The sequence below is a fragment of the Stomoxys calcitrans genome, chromosome 1, assembly GCF_963082655.1.
Source record: "Stomoxys calcitrans chromosome 1, idStoCalc2.1, whole genome shotgun sequence".
Classification (NCBI taxonomy): domain Eukaryota; kingdom Metazoa; phylum Arthropoda; class Insecta; order Diptera; family Muscidae; genus Stomoxys; species Stomoxys calcitrans.
In genome coordinates this window covers 211,030,930-211,048,623 of record NC_081552.1, presented here as the reverse complement: position 1 = coordinate 211,048,623, position 17,694 = coordinate 211,030,930, and the positions used below count along the sequence as shown (strand labels likewise).

Here is a 17,694-nt window from a genome sequence, read left to right as displayed (position 1 = left end):
CCTTTACCCCAAAAACGCCACCCAAAACCAAAAGTGCACCGATGGGCACAATATGGTTATTAAATCAAAGGTATTGGAGACTAGAAAACGATTATCGTATTAAAATTTCGCTCCAAGTACCTAGCGGGCCGCCCCAACCCCAAAACCCCTCTAAACAGAAATATTCGGCGTTCCTATCAATATAGGACTCAAATGAAAAGTATTCGGCAATAGATTACAAATGTGGCATACGAAATTAGGTCCAAGTAATGGGAGGTTGTTTCACCACCAAAATACCCCCCAATTGGGCGTATTAGCTGACCATGGCATATGAGACTCAAATGAAAGGTATTTGGGAGTAGATTATAAAATGACATTTAAAATTTGCATTCAAGTCTAGATGGCGCTTTTCCTCCTAAAAGTACGTCAAATAGACTTATTGACCCATTATGACAATATGGGACTCAAATGAAAGATATTTGAGAGTAGAAAACAAATTTGATATCCAATTTTGGAGCCAAGAGTTTGGGGAATATGAAGTTCAGCTAAGGGGGTGTTTAGGTCGCCGCCCCCTAAACTGAACTTCATATTCGACTATGGCAAATTGGAGCTCAAATCAACGGTATTTGGGAGCAAAGAACTTATTTGATATCTATTTTCAGGGCCAAGTACCGGTGGCTGCCCCAGCCCCAAAACACTCTCCAAACGGTTCATATTTACCGACCATGGCAAGATGGGACTCAAACTAAAGGGATTTGGAAGTGTTGCACAAATTTGATATCCATATTTGAGTCAAAATGTCTGAGCTGCCATCGCTCCTCTAAAAAGCACTTCTCATTACCTTAAACACCAGATCTCGGAGACTGGTAGTGCGATTCGTTCGAAATTTTTTTTTTTTTGCATTATTACAGTCACCAAGAAGAGTAAGAAGGGGATTAAAGCCTTCTATGCGGATGGCACAATCCGCATCGTTTGGGTGCCGGGTCATAATGGAGTAAGGGGAAATGAAAGGGCAGACGATTTGGCAGTGAAGGCCAGAGAGCTGTCGTCGATAAACTTGGTTAACCCGAAGCCTTTCGGGTCGGCGCAGTCCGATTTAAGGGAGGGGGCGACAAACGCGCATGTAAAACTGTGGAACAGCAAAACAGTCGATAGGATGGCGAAAATCTTATGGGGTCATCCGGATCGTAAGAGGACGAGGCTGTTATTGAAATTTGATGTCATAACGGTACACACAAGACTACGGGCCCACTTATGCGAAATCGGTGCGGCAAGTGTTAGCATGTGGGGAGACGTTGGAGCATTTCCTAAAAATTCAAAAATATTCTTCTTCAAAGTTACTTTGTAGTTTTTAGAGCGCACAACAAGCCGATTAGTGGCTTGCACCTAAGCTGTCTATAGTGGCATGGGGCAGATTAACATCTGCACCCTCTTTTCAACCTGACCTGACCGTAACCTACCGTCACCAAAAACAAAACCTGGTTTCTATTGTTGTAGTCTGGTGCCTCGGGGGCCGCCCAAAACCCGCCAAACGCATATATAGACCAATCATGACAATACAGCGTCGTGGGCGGACATATGCTACAATGGCACGAAGTGTCCCCACCCTAATAAGATATTAGAGAGTTAAAGAAGGCAGAGCGGAGCGGACCCGGTTCGGCTAGTTTTTAAATAAAAATCAAAAACCTTAATTTTTTTTTTTTTTTTTTGTAAAAAATAAAAAAATAATATATTTCTTTGTTTTTCTATAAGAATTTCATGAGTACTATTAAAAAAAAAATTACAATTATTTTTTTTTAGCTAAATAGTTTGATTTTGTTGTATTGAGAAAAGGAATATTAGTTTTGTGTAAAAGAAAAAACCAAAAAGTTACTACAAGAAACTTAGCAGAAACCTAACATTCAGCATTGCGACGGGCATATATACGTATTTAAAATATAAATATATATATTTTTTTATGGTTGTTTTGTTTTTGGTAATAGCAATTATTATCTTCATAGGCATCTATAAAAATAAATGCTGTAAATAAAAGTTTCTTAAAATATTCCCCCAAAGCGCAATTGGACTGAATGTGTGGCCTGCTTTACAGATTTTCTATGGTTTTCTTATATCCTTCTATTAGTTGCTAATAATAAGAGATTTTTTTTTTGTATAATAATTGCATAGAAATATATGTATAGAAATGGATGTTAAACAAATTATAAATATTAAAAAACAAGAAAAAATATTAGATTGCTTACTACATATGTATATTTAAAACAAAGACTATGGGTAAATATTAAAACAACAGAAGCCTGATGCTATTATAATAACTTAAATAAAATCAATCCTTTGAATTTTTGCTAAACTAAAGCCTACTTTGGTGAAAATTATCTGATAGCATAAACGTTAAAAAAAAAAAGACAAAACAAAACCTACGGTCTTTGGAACATTTGAACTTTTAAGAGTTTCCTCCTCAGACATATTAATAAAAATCCAATAAAACTTGTATGTATACAATTTTTAAATAAATATTGTTTTTGTTTTTTTTTTTTTTGTAAATTTTCTTGGATTCACTTTTCATGCATTTTGTTTTTAGTAATTGTTTTTTTCTAGTATTTTAGAAAAAGAAACAGAGTTTTACACACAAATAAAGGCACTGTTTCATTTGTTAGGGGAACTTTTATACCAAACAAAGTTCCCTTCTCTCTTTTGTTGTTTTGTTTTTTACATTCGTTACATTTCGTTTCTGTGTTACAAATTAGGCTTGCTTGCAACTTTCTGTATCAAAAAACGCTTTTTCTAAAACAAATCAAAAAAAAAAAAAACATAAAATTCAAATCTGAAGCATTTTTTGTTAACAATGTTATGGGGGAACTTCTACATTCCAAGCTCCAGTTACTAACAATAGTTAGTCTGTTTGTCATACAACAATCGAACGAATGCTTGTTCAAAATGTCTTTTTTTGTTTAGGTTTCCGTTTTTTTTTTTTGTAACTTTTTCTGAAATTTTTGTTTTGCACCAAATACTAGTTTTGTTTTGTGTAAAGCATCTCTACTTTTTCTTGCGCAATGCCTTCTTCCAAATTTACGATATGCCAGCCACAACTTCTTCTGGAACACTGGCGGCTGGGGCATACAGTTTTAGAATATCTTGAATGGCACTATTCGAACCAAAGATAAGCGCAGCCACACCACATATGCATATGACAATATTCTTCCAGATGATCCAATTGAATGGACCAAAACCGGTATCCCAATGTGTGACAATTTCAATAAAGACCTATGAGGATGATAGAAAAGCGACAGTTATAGTCAGTTATATGATGTATACAGCCTTCATGATTAATGAAATACTTACGGGGAAGATCAAGCCCAGAATGGAGAAACAGAAGGCACCAATAAGACCCATGAAAGGAGCTATGGTGGGCACGGCCACAGCCAAACCAACGGCAGCGGTAACCAGAACGGTTCTACAAAATAAAGAAAAAGACAGTATTTTGAGGTTAGTTATAGTTGGTTAGGTTATGTTGAAAGGAAAAAACAAATCCGCCCCACATGCCACTATGGACATGCACCTAAGTCAGTAATTATCTTGTTTTGTTCAACAGAGTTATACAACCTCACGCTAAATTGTATAGAGATTGAACCAAAATTGTAACTTCTACAGACTTAAAAGGCCAAATCGGATGAAGTGTATATATGGAAGCTATATCTAAATCTGAACCGATTTTTATGAAATTTGGCATACGTATTGGGAGGTAAAATAAAACATCTCATGCTAAATTTCGCAAAGATTGGATAAAAAATGTGGATACTAAAGGCTTAAAAGGCCATATCGTCTGAAAGATATATATGGGAGCTATATCTAAATTTAATTCGATTTTGATGAAATTCCGCATATGTATGGAGACATCAAACAGAATTTATCGTGCTAAATTTTGTGAAGATCGGGACAAAATTGTGGCTACTACAGCCTTAAAAGGCCATATCGGATGAAAGATATAAAGGGTGATTTTTTTGAGGTTAGGATTTTCATGCATTAGTATTTGACAGATCACGTGGGATTTCAGACATGGTGTCAAAGAGAAAGATGCTCAGTATGCTTTGACATTTCATCATGAATAGACTTACTAACGAGCAACGCTTGCAAATCATTGAATTTTATTACCAAAATCAGTGTTCGGTTCGAAATGTGTTCATTCACCGTAACGTTGCGTCCAACAGCATCTTTGAAAAAATACGGTCCAATGATTCCACCAGCGTACAAACCACACCAAACAGTGCATTTTTCGGGATGTATGGGCAGTTCTTGAACGGCTTCTGGTTGCTCTTCACTCCAAATGCGGCAATTTTGCTTATTTACGTAGCCATTCAACCAGAAATGAGCCTCATCGCTGAACAAAATTTGTCAAAATTTGAACACATTTCGAACCGAACACTGATTTTGGTAATAAAATTCAATGATTTGCAAGCGTTGCTCGTTAGTAAGTCTATTCATGATGAAATGTCAAAGCATACTGAGCATCTTTCTCTTTGACACCATGTCTGAAATCCCACGTGATCTGTCAAATACTAATGCATGAAAATCCTAACCTCAAAAAAATCACCCTTTATATGGGAGATATATCTAAATCTGAATCGATTTTTATGAAATTTCGCACACGTATTGGAACGTCAAATAAAACATCTCATGCTTAATTTCGTAAAGATTGGATAAAAATTGTGCCTACTATAGCTTTGAAAGGCCATATCGGATGAAAGATATATATGGGAGCTATATCTAAATCTGAACCGATTTTTATGAAATTTTGCACACGGATTGGGACTTAAAATAAAATATCTAATGCTAAATTTTGTGAAGATTGGATCAAAATTATGACTCCTACAGCCTTGAAAGTCCATATCGGGTGAAAGACATATATGGGAGATATACCTAAATCTGAACCGATTTTTATGAAATTTTGCTCACGTATTGCAACGTCAAATAAAACATCTCATGCAAAATTTTATGAACATCGGATAAAAATTGTGGCTACTACAGCCTTAAAAGTCCATATCGGATGAAAGATATATATGGGAGCTATTTCTAAATCTGAACCGATTTTTATGAAATTTTGCACACGTATTGGGACGTAAAATAAAACATCTCATGCAAAATTTTGTTAAGATCCGACCAAAATTATGGCATCTACAGCCTTAAAAGACCATATCGGCTGAAAGATATATATGGGAGCTATATCTAAATTTGATTTGATTTTGATGAAATTTTGCATATGTATTGGGACGTCAAACAGAATATATCGTGCTAAATTTTATGAAGATAGGATCAAAATGATGGCTCCTACAGCCTTGAAAGTCCATATCGGATGAAAGATATATATGGAAGCCATATCTAAATCTGAACCGATTTTTATGAAATTTTGCTCGCGTATTGGGACATCAAACAGAACTTATCGCGCTATATTTTGAGAAGATTGGATCAAAATGATGGCTACTACAGCCTTAAAAGTCCATATCGGATGAAAGATATATATGGGAGACATATCTAAATCTGAACCGATTTTTATGAAATTTTGTCCTATCAAGTTTTGAGGTCAATAATAAGGGGCCGAGTCCGAATGGCGTGCCGCAGTGCGACACCTTTTTCGAGAGAAGTTTTACATGGCATAGTACTTCACAAATGTTGCCAGCATTTGTCTCGCCAGGATTCGAACCCAGGCGTTCAGCGTCATAGGCGGACATGCTAACCTCTGCGCTACGGTGGCCTCCTAACAAAGCCATTAGACTCTAAATAGCTCACAAGATAGTGATTAACCATACTCTCCATAAACTTGGAGAGAGCGCAATTGGCCGATAATCACAGGGTTGTTTGCCTCATCCTTCTTGGATATTGGCTGAACGTTCGCAACCTCCAATGCGCCAAGAAGACTCCTGCACGGTAGGTAAGGTTGAAAAGGTTGCGTAATGGACGAGCAAGCGTCGAAGAACACCTGCGCAAGACAAGTGTTGATATGCCATCCAGGCCCGGGGACTAATTTACGTCTAGATACTCAAGCTTAGATAAATTCTGTAGCTTAGGACAAAGGTCCCTGGAGATCGCCGGTCGCTGTAGCAGCATGCATATAGTAAAGGCAAATCCATTGAAACAGCCCTTCACAACCTAGTCGGCTACATTGAGGGTTCTCTCGCTGCCACAGAATATACAATGGTAGCATTTCTTGACATTAAGGGTGCTTTCAATAATGTAAACCGATGTCATTCATGAAGGTATGGTTAGGTATCACCAACTTAATTTCTTCAACGAGGAACCGGCCCTTAGTTTCCAAGTCTTTTCAAACATGATTTTCTTAACAATTTAATAATCAAAGTGCTGCTTACCTTAAGACATAATTAACCATAATGGGACGTTTGGTACACTTATCCTTAATGCTATCCCAGACAATTTCCAAGCACACATAGAATTGCAGACCAAATGTACAGTAGACAGCCAAGGCGATCAATACTTTGACAGCTTGAGCAGGCCTAAAAGTGAAAAAAAAAAAAAAAATAAAAATAAATTTTAAAATCTTCTGAAAGCTCCACTTTACACCATTTCCAACACTCACCATTCATGAACAGGCAAGTTCAAGGTAATACTTTCACCAGTGGCATCACCATAACGCAAATAGCCCAAGAAACCCAAGAACATGTAGATCAAGGTAACACCAGACATGCCCTGGCTCAAAACACCACAAATACCCAAGAAATGGCGGGGATTTTCCATGTTATTCTCCAAGGGCATGACAACGCCAATGGCCTCCATAGCGAAAATGGATATGGAGAAGAATGCAGGCATGGTGGACCATGAAACATAGCTGCGTGTCTCAATCGATGGTAAATCCTGCACCAGATAGTAGAAAGTAATGCCCAAACCCAAGCCCATGAAAACATTGGCAACCATAGAGACGGGAGCCAAATATTTCAAATTGGGAATCCAAGAGAGCAGGATCAGGGGAATAAGGAAGGAGGCAATCAGCAGGCGGGAGTTCATTTCAGTGCCTGTCCAATGATTTATCACCTAAGAGGAAAGAAGGAAAATAGAAATTAATTAGAAGGAGGCGAGAACAACTAAAAGCGTGCCAAGTTCGGCCGGGCCGAATTTTAAGAACCCACCACCATGGATTCTGCTCAAAATTTAAATTAAGTTGAAGGGCATAATTTTATTCTACATACCAAACTTCTGTCAAACCAAAAAAAAAATAAAGCTTCTAGGAACCGAACAAGGATGATCAAGATACCGGTTACATGGGAAAGCTCCCGTTAGGTTATATATTGATTGTGGACGTACTTGACACAGTTGTTGGAAATCACACTAAAACACTACATGCAAAATTTTAGCCAAATCGGACATTATATGAGGATTCCAGGGTCTAAAGAAGTCAAATCGGGAGATCGGTTTATATGGGAGCTGTATCAGGTAGACCGATTCGGACCGTACTTGGAACAGTTGGTGAAAGAAGAACAATACATGCAAAATTTCAGCCAAATCGGACAAAAATTGCGGCTTGTAAGGTCTCAAGAAGTCAAATCGGGAGATCGGTTTATATGGGAGCTAAATCAGGTTCTTGACCGATTCGAATCATACTTGGCACAGTTATTGGAAGTCATAACGGAACACTACATGCAATTTCAGCCAAATCGGACAAAAATTGCGGCTCCCAGGGGCTCAAGAAGTCAAATCGAGAGATAGGTTTATATGGAAGCTATATCAGGTTATATACCGATTTGGACCGTACTTGACACAGTTGTTGGAAGTCATAACGGAACACCACATGCAAAATTTCACCCAAATCGGACAAAAATTGCGTATTGTAAGGTCTCAAAAAGTCAAATCGGGAGATCGATTTATATGGAAGCCATATCAGGTTCTTGACCGATTCGAATCATACTTGGCACAGTTGTTGGAAGTCGTAACAGAACACTCCATGCAAAATTTCAGCCAAATCGGACAAAAATTGCGGCTTGTAAGGACTCAAGAAGTCAAATCGGGAGATCGGTTTATATGGGAGCTATATCAGATTATGGACCGATTTGGACCGTACTTGACACAGTTGTTGGAAGTCATAACGGAACACTACATACAAAATTTCACCCAAATCGGACAAAAATTGCGGCTTGTAATGGCTCAAGATGTTAAATCGGGAGATCGGTTTATATGGAAGCTATATCTAAATCTGAACCGATATGGCCCATTTGCTACCCCCAAACGACCTAAATCAATATTAAGTATCTGTGCAAAATTTCAAGCTGCTAGCTTTACGCGTTCGACCTCTATCGTGATTTTGACAGACGGACGGACGGACATGGTTAGATCGATTCATAACGATGAGACGATCAAGAATATATATACCTTATGGGGTTTAAGACGAATATTTCGAGATGTTACAATCGAAATGACTAGATTAGTATATCCCCATCCTATGGTGGTGGGTATAAAAAGCAATGAAGATGACTAATTTTTATCGCAAACTACCAAAGCTTCACCAAACCATGTACCAAGCTGCAATACCATGGCAACCAGTTGTATGTACCGGATTGACCCGAGGGAGTTCTTAATGGGCATGGACTGCCGCCTCAGTGTACAACACACTGCTACAACAACAACATGGACCAAGCTTATAGACTTTTGGGCGATTTATTTTTGAGCTTTTCTTTGTATCATGTCATACAACTCGTGTTGGATGACGTCATGTCACCCACTACATGTTGGATGACATCATGTCATATCATTCACTTTGTATGACATAGTGTTATCTTATATGAATTCCATGTTATTGGTGCCAACATTATGTTGACAAAATACAGTGACAACAACAACATGGACCAAGCTTATAGACTTTTGGCTGATTTATTTTTGAACTCTTCTTTGGATGACATCATGTCACCCACTACATGTTGGATGACATCATGTCATACAATTCACTTTGTATGACATAGTGTTATCCTACATGAATTCCATGTTATTGGTGTCAACATTATGTTGACAACACACAGCGACAGCAACAACATGGTCCAAGCTTATAGACTTTTGGTCGATTTATTTTTGAGCTTTTCTTTGTATCATGTCATTCATTGAATTCGTGTTGGATGACATCATGCCATACAATTCACTTTGTATGACATAGTGTTATCCTATATGAATTCCATGTTATTGGTGTCAACATTATGTTGGCATCGTAGGATATTCCCAATTCTAAAATGATTGAATTCAATTTTCCTGTTGCTTACCTGTTCGAAATTCTTTGCTACAATTACAGTGTACACTGAGCAGGTACCGAAGTAGGTAAGGAACAAACCAAACAATATGGAAAACTTAGCAACTGGAGCAAAACCACGACACCATTTGGGACCATTTAAAAATGCCACCTCAGCGATTTCGGCAAAACTCATTTTTGAACGTCTGGCCTTGTAGTACAATTTGTGACCGCATTTCACCTAAGAAAGGAGATAGAAAATATAGATAAATTAAAAAAGCATTTTACTACAAATATTTATTTATGAATTATATGGCAAATGTGGTAATAATCACATAACATTTGACAATCATTGGACTTTCTCGCAAATTGTGACGAAAGTAAATCAAATATGCCAATTCACACCTATATGGCTTAATAACGACATTCATCCATAACATTATTGATTTATTTTTTTGATGGTACAATTTGTTACATATCCATTAATCTTCATATGCGTTTATTTATTTTTTTTTATTTTTTATATAAATGGAATTTGTGATAAAAAAAAAGTATTTTATATTTTGCGACTAAAATCTAAAAAGCCCACGTTTTTGCTGATATCAGCCATACGAGCGTATTTTATTGCAAACCAATTTTGCTTCCGTTACCGGCTGCATCAGATTTTGTTTTTGGATTTAAAAAATTGGTTATTGAAAAATGTTAAAAGCGCGGAGTCAACTTGGTCCTACGTTGGAAACGTTGGCAAGACATAAACTCACACCTTAGTACCGTTTCAGGTGTAGCAGATACTCACGGACTTAATGTCATGTCATGACATAGAAACAGTAGCGTAAGGGCACATAACAAACACTTCTGGGGTTGACAACTATAAACAGTTTATTGAAGATCCTTGTCGAGTAGGGAAGTTCGACCAGTTTTTAATGCTATCGATTTTATAGAACTTCAAAAGGAAAGGAAACAAAATATTCTCTGTATCGAATGCCTGCAAAATTTGGGTATGGTATATGAACTGACTTCATCAGCATTTTATTGGTTGCCCAAAAAGTAATTGCGAATTTTTTAAAAGAAAGTAAATGCATTTTTAATAAAACTTAGAATGAACTTTAATCAAATATACCTTTTTTAAACTTTTTTTCTAAAGCAAGCTAAAAGTAACAGCTGATAACTGACAGAAGAAAGAATGCAATTACAGAGTCACAAGCTGTGAAAAAATTTGTCAACGCCGACTATATGAAAAATCCGCAATTACTTTTTGGGCAACCCAATAGCATTAAACCTAAGAGGACGGAGATTGGGCACTCAACTAAAAAGAAGAATATGACTCGATAATCCATTTTGTATAGACCGATACGAATCATACTTGCATGGATGTTGAAAGTCATAACCCAAGTCTTTGTACCAAATCGGATGAAAATTTGTGGCTTCTAAGGTTTCGAGAAGTCAAATACGGGGATCGGTTTATATGGGGCGATATCTGTTTATGGACCGTTTCGAATCATACATGGCATGGATGTTGAAAGTCATATCTCAAGTCCTTGTTCCAAATCTCAGTCATATCGGATGAAAATTTGAGGCTTCTAAGGGTTCAAGAAGTCAAATACGGGGATCGGTTTATATGAGGGGCGATATCTGTTTATAGACCGATTCGAATCATACTTGACATGGATGTTGAGAATCATAACACAAGTCTTTGTTTCAAATTTCAGCCAAATCGCATTAAAATAAAAGCTTCTAGAGGCTCAAGAAGTCAAATCCGGGAATCCTTTATATGGGGGCTATTTCTGTTTGTAGACCGATTCGGGTCATACTTGGCATAGATGTTCAAAGTTATAACTCAAGTCTTTGTTCCAAATTTCAGCCAAATCGCATGAAAATTGAGGCTTCTAAGGGCTCAAGAAGTGAAATCTGGGAATCGTTTATATGTGAGCTATACCTCTTTATAGACCGATTCGGATCATGCTTGGCATGGATGTTGAAAGTCATAACACAAGCCTCTGTTTCAAATTTCAGCCAAATCGGATTAATATTGAGGCTTTTAAGGGCTCAAGAAATCAAATCCAGGGATCGGTTTATATGGGAGCTATATCTGTTTACAGGCCGACTCGGGTCATACCTGGCATGGATGTTGAAAGTCATAACTCAACTCTTTGTTCCAAATTTCAGCCAAATCGGATGAAAATTGAGGCTTCTAAGGGCTCAAGAAGTCAAATCCGGGAATCGTTTATATGGGGGCTATATCTGTTTGTAGACCGATTCGGATCACACTTGGTATGGATGTTGGATGTCATAACCTTAACCTGTGTTCCAAATTTCAGCTAAATCGGACCATCATTGAGTTTTATAAGTGCTCAAGAGGTCAAATCTTTGTAAGCTTGTAAGGTCTCAAAAAGTCAAATCCAGGAATCGGTTTATATAGGAGCTCTACCATGTTCTTGACCGATTTGAATCGTACTTGGCACACTTGTTGGGAGTCATAACAGAGCACTACGTGCAAAATTTTAGCCAAATCGGACGAAAATTGCGGCTTCCAGGGGCTTAAGAAGTCAAATTGGATGATCGGTTTATATGGGAGCTAAATCAGGTTATAGACCGATTGGCTTCGTTGTTGGGAGTCATAATAGAATAGAAATACTATGTGCAGAATTTTAGCCAAATCGGACAAAAATTGCGGCTTCCAGGGGCTCAAGAAATCAAATCGGGAGATCGGTTTATATGGGAGCGATATCAGGTTCATGACCGATTTGGACCGTACTTGGCACAGTTTTTGGGAGCCATATCCAAATCTAAATCGATATGGGCCATTTCCAATCCCCAACGAGCTACTTCAATATAAAGCATCTGTGCAAAATTTCAAGCTGCTAGTTCTACGCGTTCGACCGCTATCGAATCATAATTTCAAGACGATCAAGAATATATATATAATTTATGGGGTCCTAAATCAATATGGTGGTGGGACAGACAAGAACTGTGACCTCAAGAGGCTCAAGAAGTGCATTCGGGAGATCGAGTTATATGGCAGATATATATGAGGTAATGAACCGATTCAAGCCATACTTGGTACCTTGGTTAGTTATAGAATAGAAAAAGTCACTGTGCAAAATTTCAGGCAATTCGGATAAGAATTATGCCCTCTAGAGGGTTAAAAAGTACAATCGGGAGATCGGTTTATATGGGAGTTACATCTAAATATGGACCGATATGGCCCATTTACAATCCCAACCGAACTCCTACTAATAGGAAGTATTTGTGCAAAATTTCAAGCGCCTAGCTTAACTCCTTCGAAAGTTAGAGTGCTTTCTGCACTGGACAGTTGGACGGACGGACATGGCTAGATCGACTTTAAATGTGATTACGATCAAGAACATACATATATTCTTTATGTGGGTTTTAGACCATTATTTCGATGTGTTACAATCGGAATGACAAAGTTCATATGCACCCATCCTATGGTGGTATAATAATACCGCACATAAACTACCTAAGAAACCTGGAATGCCAAAAGCCAATGGGAATTTAGTATTTAGGTAAAATTTTATGAAAATTTGGTTTTTAGAGAAAATTTCTTGGAAATTTGGTCTTTATAGAAAATTTAAGAGCAATTTGGTCTAAACAGAAAATTTCTTGGAATTTTTGTCTTAAAACAAAGATCCGTGAAATTTTAGTCTTCAGAGAAAATTTCATGAAAATTTTGCATTTAGGGAAAATTTCACAGAAATGAGCTATTTAGAAAAGCGCCCCAGTAGCCGAGTTGTTAGCGTGCTTGGATTGCTAGTGCTGAGTGCTGGGGTCGTGGGTTCGATTGCCACCAAAGACTTTGCTCGGTCGCTACTGGTCTTAGAAAGGCATCCCAGTAGCCGAGTTGTTAGCGTCCTTGGATTGCTAGTGCTGGAATCGTGGGTTCGATTGCCACCAAAGACCTTGCTCGGTCGCTACTGTTGGTATCACAATGGACTTAAAATTGTCTAAGTAAGACTGTAAGGACTGCCGCTCTTAACTAACCTAAACTAGGTCTTAGAAAGGCACCCCTGTAGCCCAGTTGTTAGCGTGCTTGGATTGCCGGTGTTGGGATCGTGGGTTCGATTTCCACCAGAGACCTTGGCCTGTCGCTACTGTTAGGTCTTAGGTCGCTACTCTTATACTTAGGTCTTAGAAAGGCCCCTCAGTAGCCGAGTTGTTAGCGTGCTTGGATTGATAGTGCTGGGGTCGTGGGTTCGATTGCCACCAGAGACCTTGGTCTGTCGCTACTGCCGGTATCACAATGGACTTAAAATTGTCAAAGTAAGACTGTACAGGACTGCCTCTCTTAACTAACCTAAACTAGGTCTTAGAAAGGCACCCTAGTAGCCGAGTTGTTAAAGTGTTTGGATTGCCAGTGCTGGGGTCGTGGGTTCGATTCCCACCAAAGACCTTGCTCGGTCGCTACTGTCGGTATCACAAAGGACTTAAAATTGTCTAAGTAAGACTGAAAAGGACTTCCGCTCATAACTAACCTAAACTAGGTATTAGAAAGGCACCCCAGTAGCCGAGTTGTTAGCGTACTTGGAATGCCAGTGCCAGAGGTCGTGGGTTCGATTCCCACCAGAGACCTTGATCGGTCGATTCTGTCGGTATCACAAAGGACTTAAAATTATCTAAGTAAGACTGTAAAGGACTGCCGCTCTTAACTAACCCAAACTAGGTCTTAGAAAGGCACCCCAGTAGCCGAGTTGTTAGCGTGCTTGGATTGCTAGTGCTGGGGTCGTGGGTTCGATTCCCACCAGATACCTTGCTCGGTCGCTACTGTTGGTATCACAGTGAACTTAAAATTGTCTAAGTAAGACTGTAAAGGACAGCCGATCTTAACTAACCTAAACTAGGTCTTAGAAAGGCACCCCAGTAGCCGAGTTGTTAGCGTGCTTGGATTGCCTGTGCTGGGATCGTGGGTTCGATTGCCACCAGAGACCTTGGTCTGTCGCTACTGTTGGTATCACAATGGACTTAAAATTGTCTAGGTAAGATTGTAAAGGACTGCCGCTCTTAACTAACCTAAACTAGATCTTAGAAAGGTGCCTCAGTAGCCGAGTTGTTAGCGTGCTTTAATTGCCAGTGCTGGGGTCGTGGGTTCGATTCCCACCAGAGACCTTGGTCTGTCGCTACTGTTGGTATCTAAGACTGTAAAGGACTGCCGCTCTTAACTAACCTAAACTAGGTCTTAGAAAGGCACCCTAGTAGCCGAGTTGTTAAAGTGTTTGGATTGCCAGTGCGGAGGTCGTGGGTTCGATTGCTACCAGACACCTTGGTCTGTCGCTACTGTTGGTACCACAAAGGACCTAAAATTTTCTAAGTAAGACTGTAAAGGACTTCCGCTCATAACTAACCTAAACTAGGTATTAGAAAGGCACCCCAGTAGCCGAGTTGTTAGCGTACTTGGAATGCCAGTGCCAGAGGTCGTGGGTTCGATTCCCACCAGAGACCTTGATCGGTCGATTCTGTCGGTATCACAATAGACTTAAAATTGTCTAAGTGACTCTCTTAAGGAATGCCGCTCTTACCTAACCTTACCTTTGTATTTAAAAAACTTCATGGAAATTTGGTCTTTACAGAAAGTTTCTTGGAAATTTTATGTTGTAATTTAATTTTATGAAGATATTGTCATTAGAGAAAATTTTATAGAATGAAACTTTAGCATTGAGTATCCAAGTTCTGCTCTGAACGAATAACGTGCATTTTTTCTTTTTTAATTTTGTTGCTCTGTTCTGTTTTTTTCTTCTATGTCTCATATTTTAATGTCTCTAGTTGCAAAATTTAAATTTAATGCAATTTCAGATGTTATACCCTTTTTTGTGTGTTTTTTTGGGAGCCAATGACCACAGTTTGCTAATCAGCATTATTTCTATACAACGCACTATGCGAGAGGACTTCAACCTCGAAAATTGCAATTATTGCAGTTTCAAACATTAACATAAAATTGGCGCAATTATAATGAAAACCGTTTTTGCCTTCACAAAAAAAATGGATATTTTTAGTTAAGCCTAATTTTATTAAAGTAAAAAAAGAAAAAGTTTTTGCGAATCCACCACTATGGATTCTGCTAAAAATTTATACAAAATAAATTTCGTTGTAGGGCATACTTTTATTCAACATACCAAACTTCGGTCAAACCAGCAAAAATTAAAGCTTCTAGGAACCGAACAACGATAATCCAGGGACCGGTTTAATTGGAAGCAATATCAGGCTATAGGCTGATTTGGACCGTACTTAGCAAAGTGGTTGAAAGTCGTAAAAAAACACCATTTGCAAAATTTCTGCCAAATCGTACAAAAATTGCGGCTTCTAAGGGCTCAAGAAGTCTAATCGGGAGATCGGTTTATATGGGAGCTATATCAGGTTATAGTCCGATTTGGACCGTACTTGGCACAGTAGTTGAAAGTCATAACAGAACACTACATCCAAAATTTCAGCCAAATCGGACAAAAATTGCGGCTTGTAAGAGCTCACGAATTGAAATCGGGAGATTTGTTGTCCAAATTTGCCAAAATTTGGGACAGTTAGTTAAGTTAGGCCCCTCGACATATTTCTGCAATATGGCGCAGATCGGTCCAGCTTTGGATATAGCTGCCATATAGACCGATCTCTCAATTTAAGGTCTTGGCCCCATAAAAAGCACATTTATAATCTGATTTCGCTGAAATTTGACACCGTGACTTATGTTAGGCTTTTCGACATCCGTGTGGTATATGGTTCAGATTGGTCTATATTTGGATATGGCTACCAAAAAGACCAATACTTTGTACTACAAAATTGAGCAATGTGACCTGTACTTATTAGACCACTCCATATCCGTGTCGAATTTGGTCCAAATCAGACCATAATGCGATATAGCTGCTATGGGGGCATACATTATGCATTTTTCATCGGATTATGACGGTTTACACATATACCCGAGGTGGTGGGTATCCAAAGTTCGGCCCGACCGAACTTAACGCCTTTTTACTTGTTTTTATTATTCTTTTGTTTTTAATAATAAATTAAAATTTAAAGTTTTTTTCCTATATCAAAATATAAAAAATTTTGAAAATAAAAAATTAAAAAATGTATGAAAAAAAAAATAAATTAAGAATTTTATATGAAAAAATCAAAAATTTATAAAAAAATAAAATAAATAAAGAATTTTATATAAAAAAAATTTAAATTCCAAAAAAAATCTAAAAAACAAATATAATTAATTTTTTCCATTTTTAATTTTTCCTTTATTATTATTTTTTTTTTTAATTTATATATTTTTTAAGTTTTTTTTTTAATTTTTTTTATAAATTTTTCATTTAGTTATTTAATTTTCTTCGTTTTAATTTCTTTTGTTTTTTTATTTTATTTTTTTTAGTTTTAATTTTTTTTAATTTTTATTTTTTTTAATTTTTATTATTTTTTAATTTTTACTTTTTTTTTAATTTTATTATTTTTTTAAATTTAATTTTTTTTAATAACTAACCATTTTAATATTTTTGATGTCTTTTTTTAATTTTTAGTATTTTTTTTTAGTTTCATTTTTTTAATAACTAACCATTTTAATATTTTTGGTTTTAATTTTTCATTTTGTTATATAATTTTCTTCGTTTTAATTTTCTTCATTTTAATTTTCTTTTGTTATTATTTTTATTTTTTTTTTTAATTTTTATTTTTTTTATTTTTAATTTTTTTTTAGTTTTAAGTTTTTATTTTTTTTTTTTAATTTTTATATATTTTTTTTTAATTTTTATATTTTTAATAACTAACCATTTTAATATTTTTGGTGTTTTTTTTCAATTTATTGCCTTATATTGGAAAGTTCTTTGCTGTACTATTTAAATTTTTTTTTAATTAATTTTTTTTTCATTTATTGCATTTATTTTTTTATTTCTGCTTTAATTTGGTTAACGCTTCTTTTGTTATTTTGTTTTTTTATATTTTTTTTTAATTTTTTATTTTTTTTAATTTTTATTATTTTAATTTTTTTATTTATTTTTTTTAATATTTTTTTTTTTAATTTAATTCATTTAAAATATTATATTGTTTATATATATACATATTTTTTTTAATTATTTTTTTTTTATTTTTAGTATTGATTTTTTATTTAAATATAGTGAATTTAATTTCTTCTTTTTTTATTGTAATTTTAGAGTATATTAAATAATTCTCTACTAAATTTGTTATAATTTTTTTAAATTATTTTACATAATTTCTGAACGATAAGCACTTTTTGCAATTTTTTCTATTTGCACCATTTTGTGTTTTTTTTGTATTCACTTACCAGCACATAACTGCAGTGTGTACAGATGAGGGCGGTTAATATCGTTGCAAAAATTCCCATTATAATACCAGAGTACATGAAAGCTATGGGCATGGACAGAATGCCAGTACCCAAAGAAGCCTTCAGTAAATGTGTAAGGGTTTCACTGTCGCTGCAAACGAAAAGAAAGAACAAGAAAATTAGATGAACGTTAAATTCAAAAAGCTAAATTATTAAAATAGAAATTCCAAAA

The 17,694-nt window shown here is 36.3% G+C and overlaps 2 protein-coding genes across 5 annotated transcripts in view; one reads left to right on the top strand and one right to left on the bottom strand.

Moving 5' to 3' along the window:
* Nucleotides 1-17,694, top strand: part of LOC106092952 (capon-like protein) — a 977,840-nt gene that overhangs the window by 17,579 nt on the left and 942,567 nt on the right. The gene's annotated exons all lie outside the window — the stretch shown is intronic.
* Nucleotides 2,493-17,694, bottom strand: part of LOC106086374 (proton-coupled amino acid transporter-like protein pathetic) — an 85,890-nt gene continuing 70,688 nt past the window's right edge. For all 4 annotated transcript variants that reach the window (XM_059361278.1, XM_059361280.1, XM_059361279.1 and 1 more), the window contains 6 exons: nt 17,463-17,613; nt 9,228-9,434; nt 6,566-7,017; nt 6,339-6,482; nt 3,319-3,430; nt 2,493-3,240 (listed from right to left, as the gene is read on the bottom strand). In XM_059361278.1, coding sequence (XP_059217261.1) covers nt 3,046-3,240; nt 3,319-3,430; nt 6,339-6,482; nt 6,566-7,017; nt 9,228-9,434; nt 17,463-17,613 — 1,261 coding nt within the window. In that variant the 3' untranslated portion in view covers nt 2,493-3,045. The remainder of the gene's footprint in view (nt 3,241-3,318; nt 3,431-6,338; nt 6,483-6,565; nt 7,018-9,227; nt 9,435-17,462; nt 17,614-17,694) is intronic.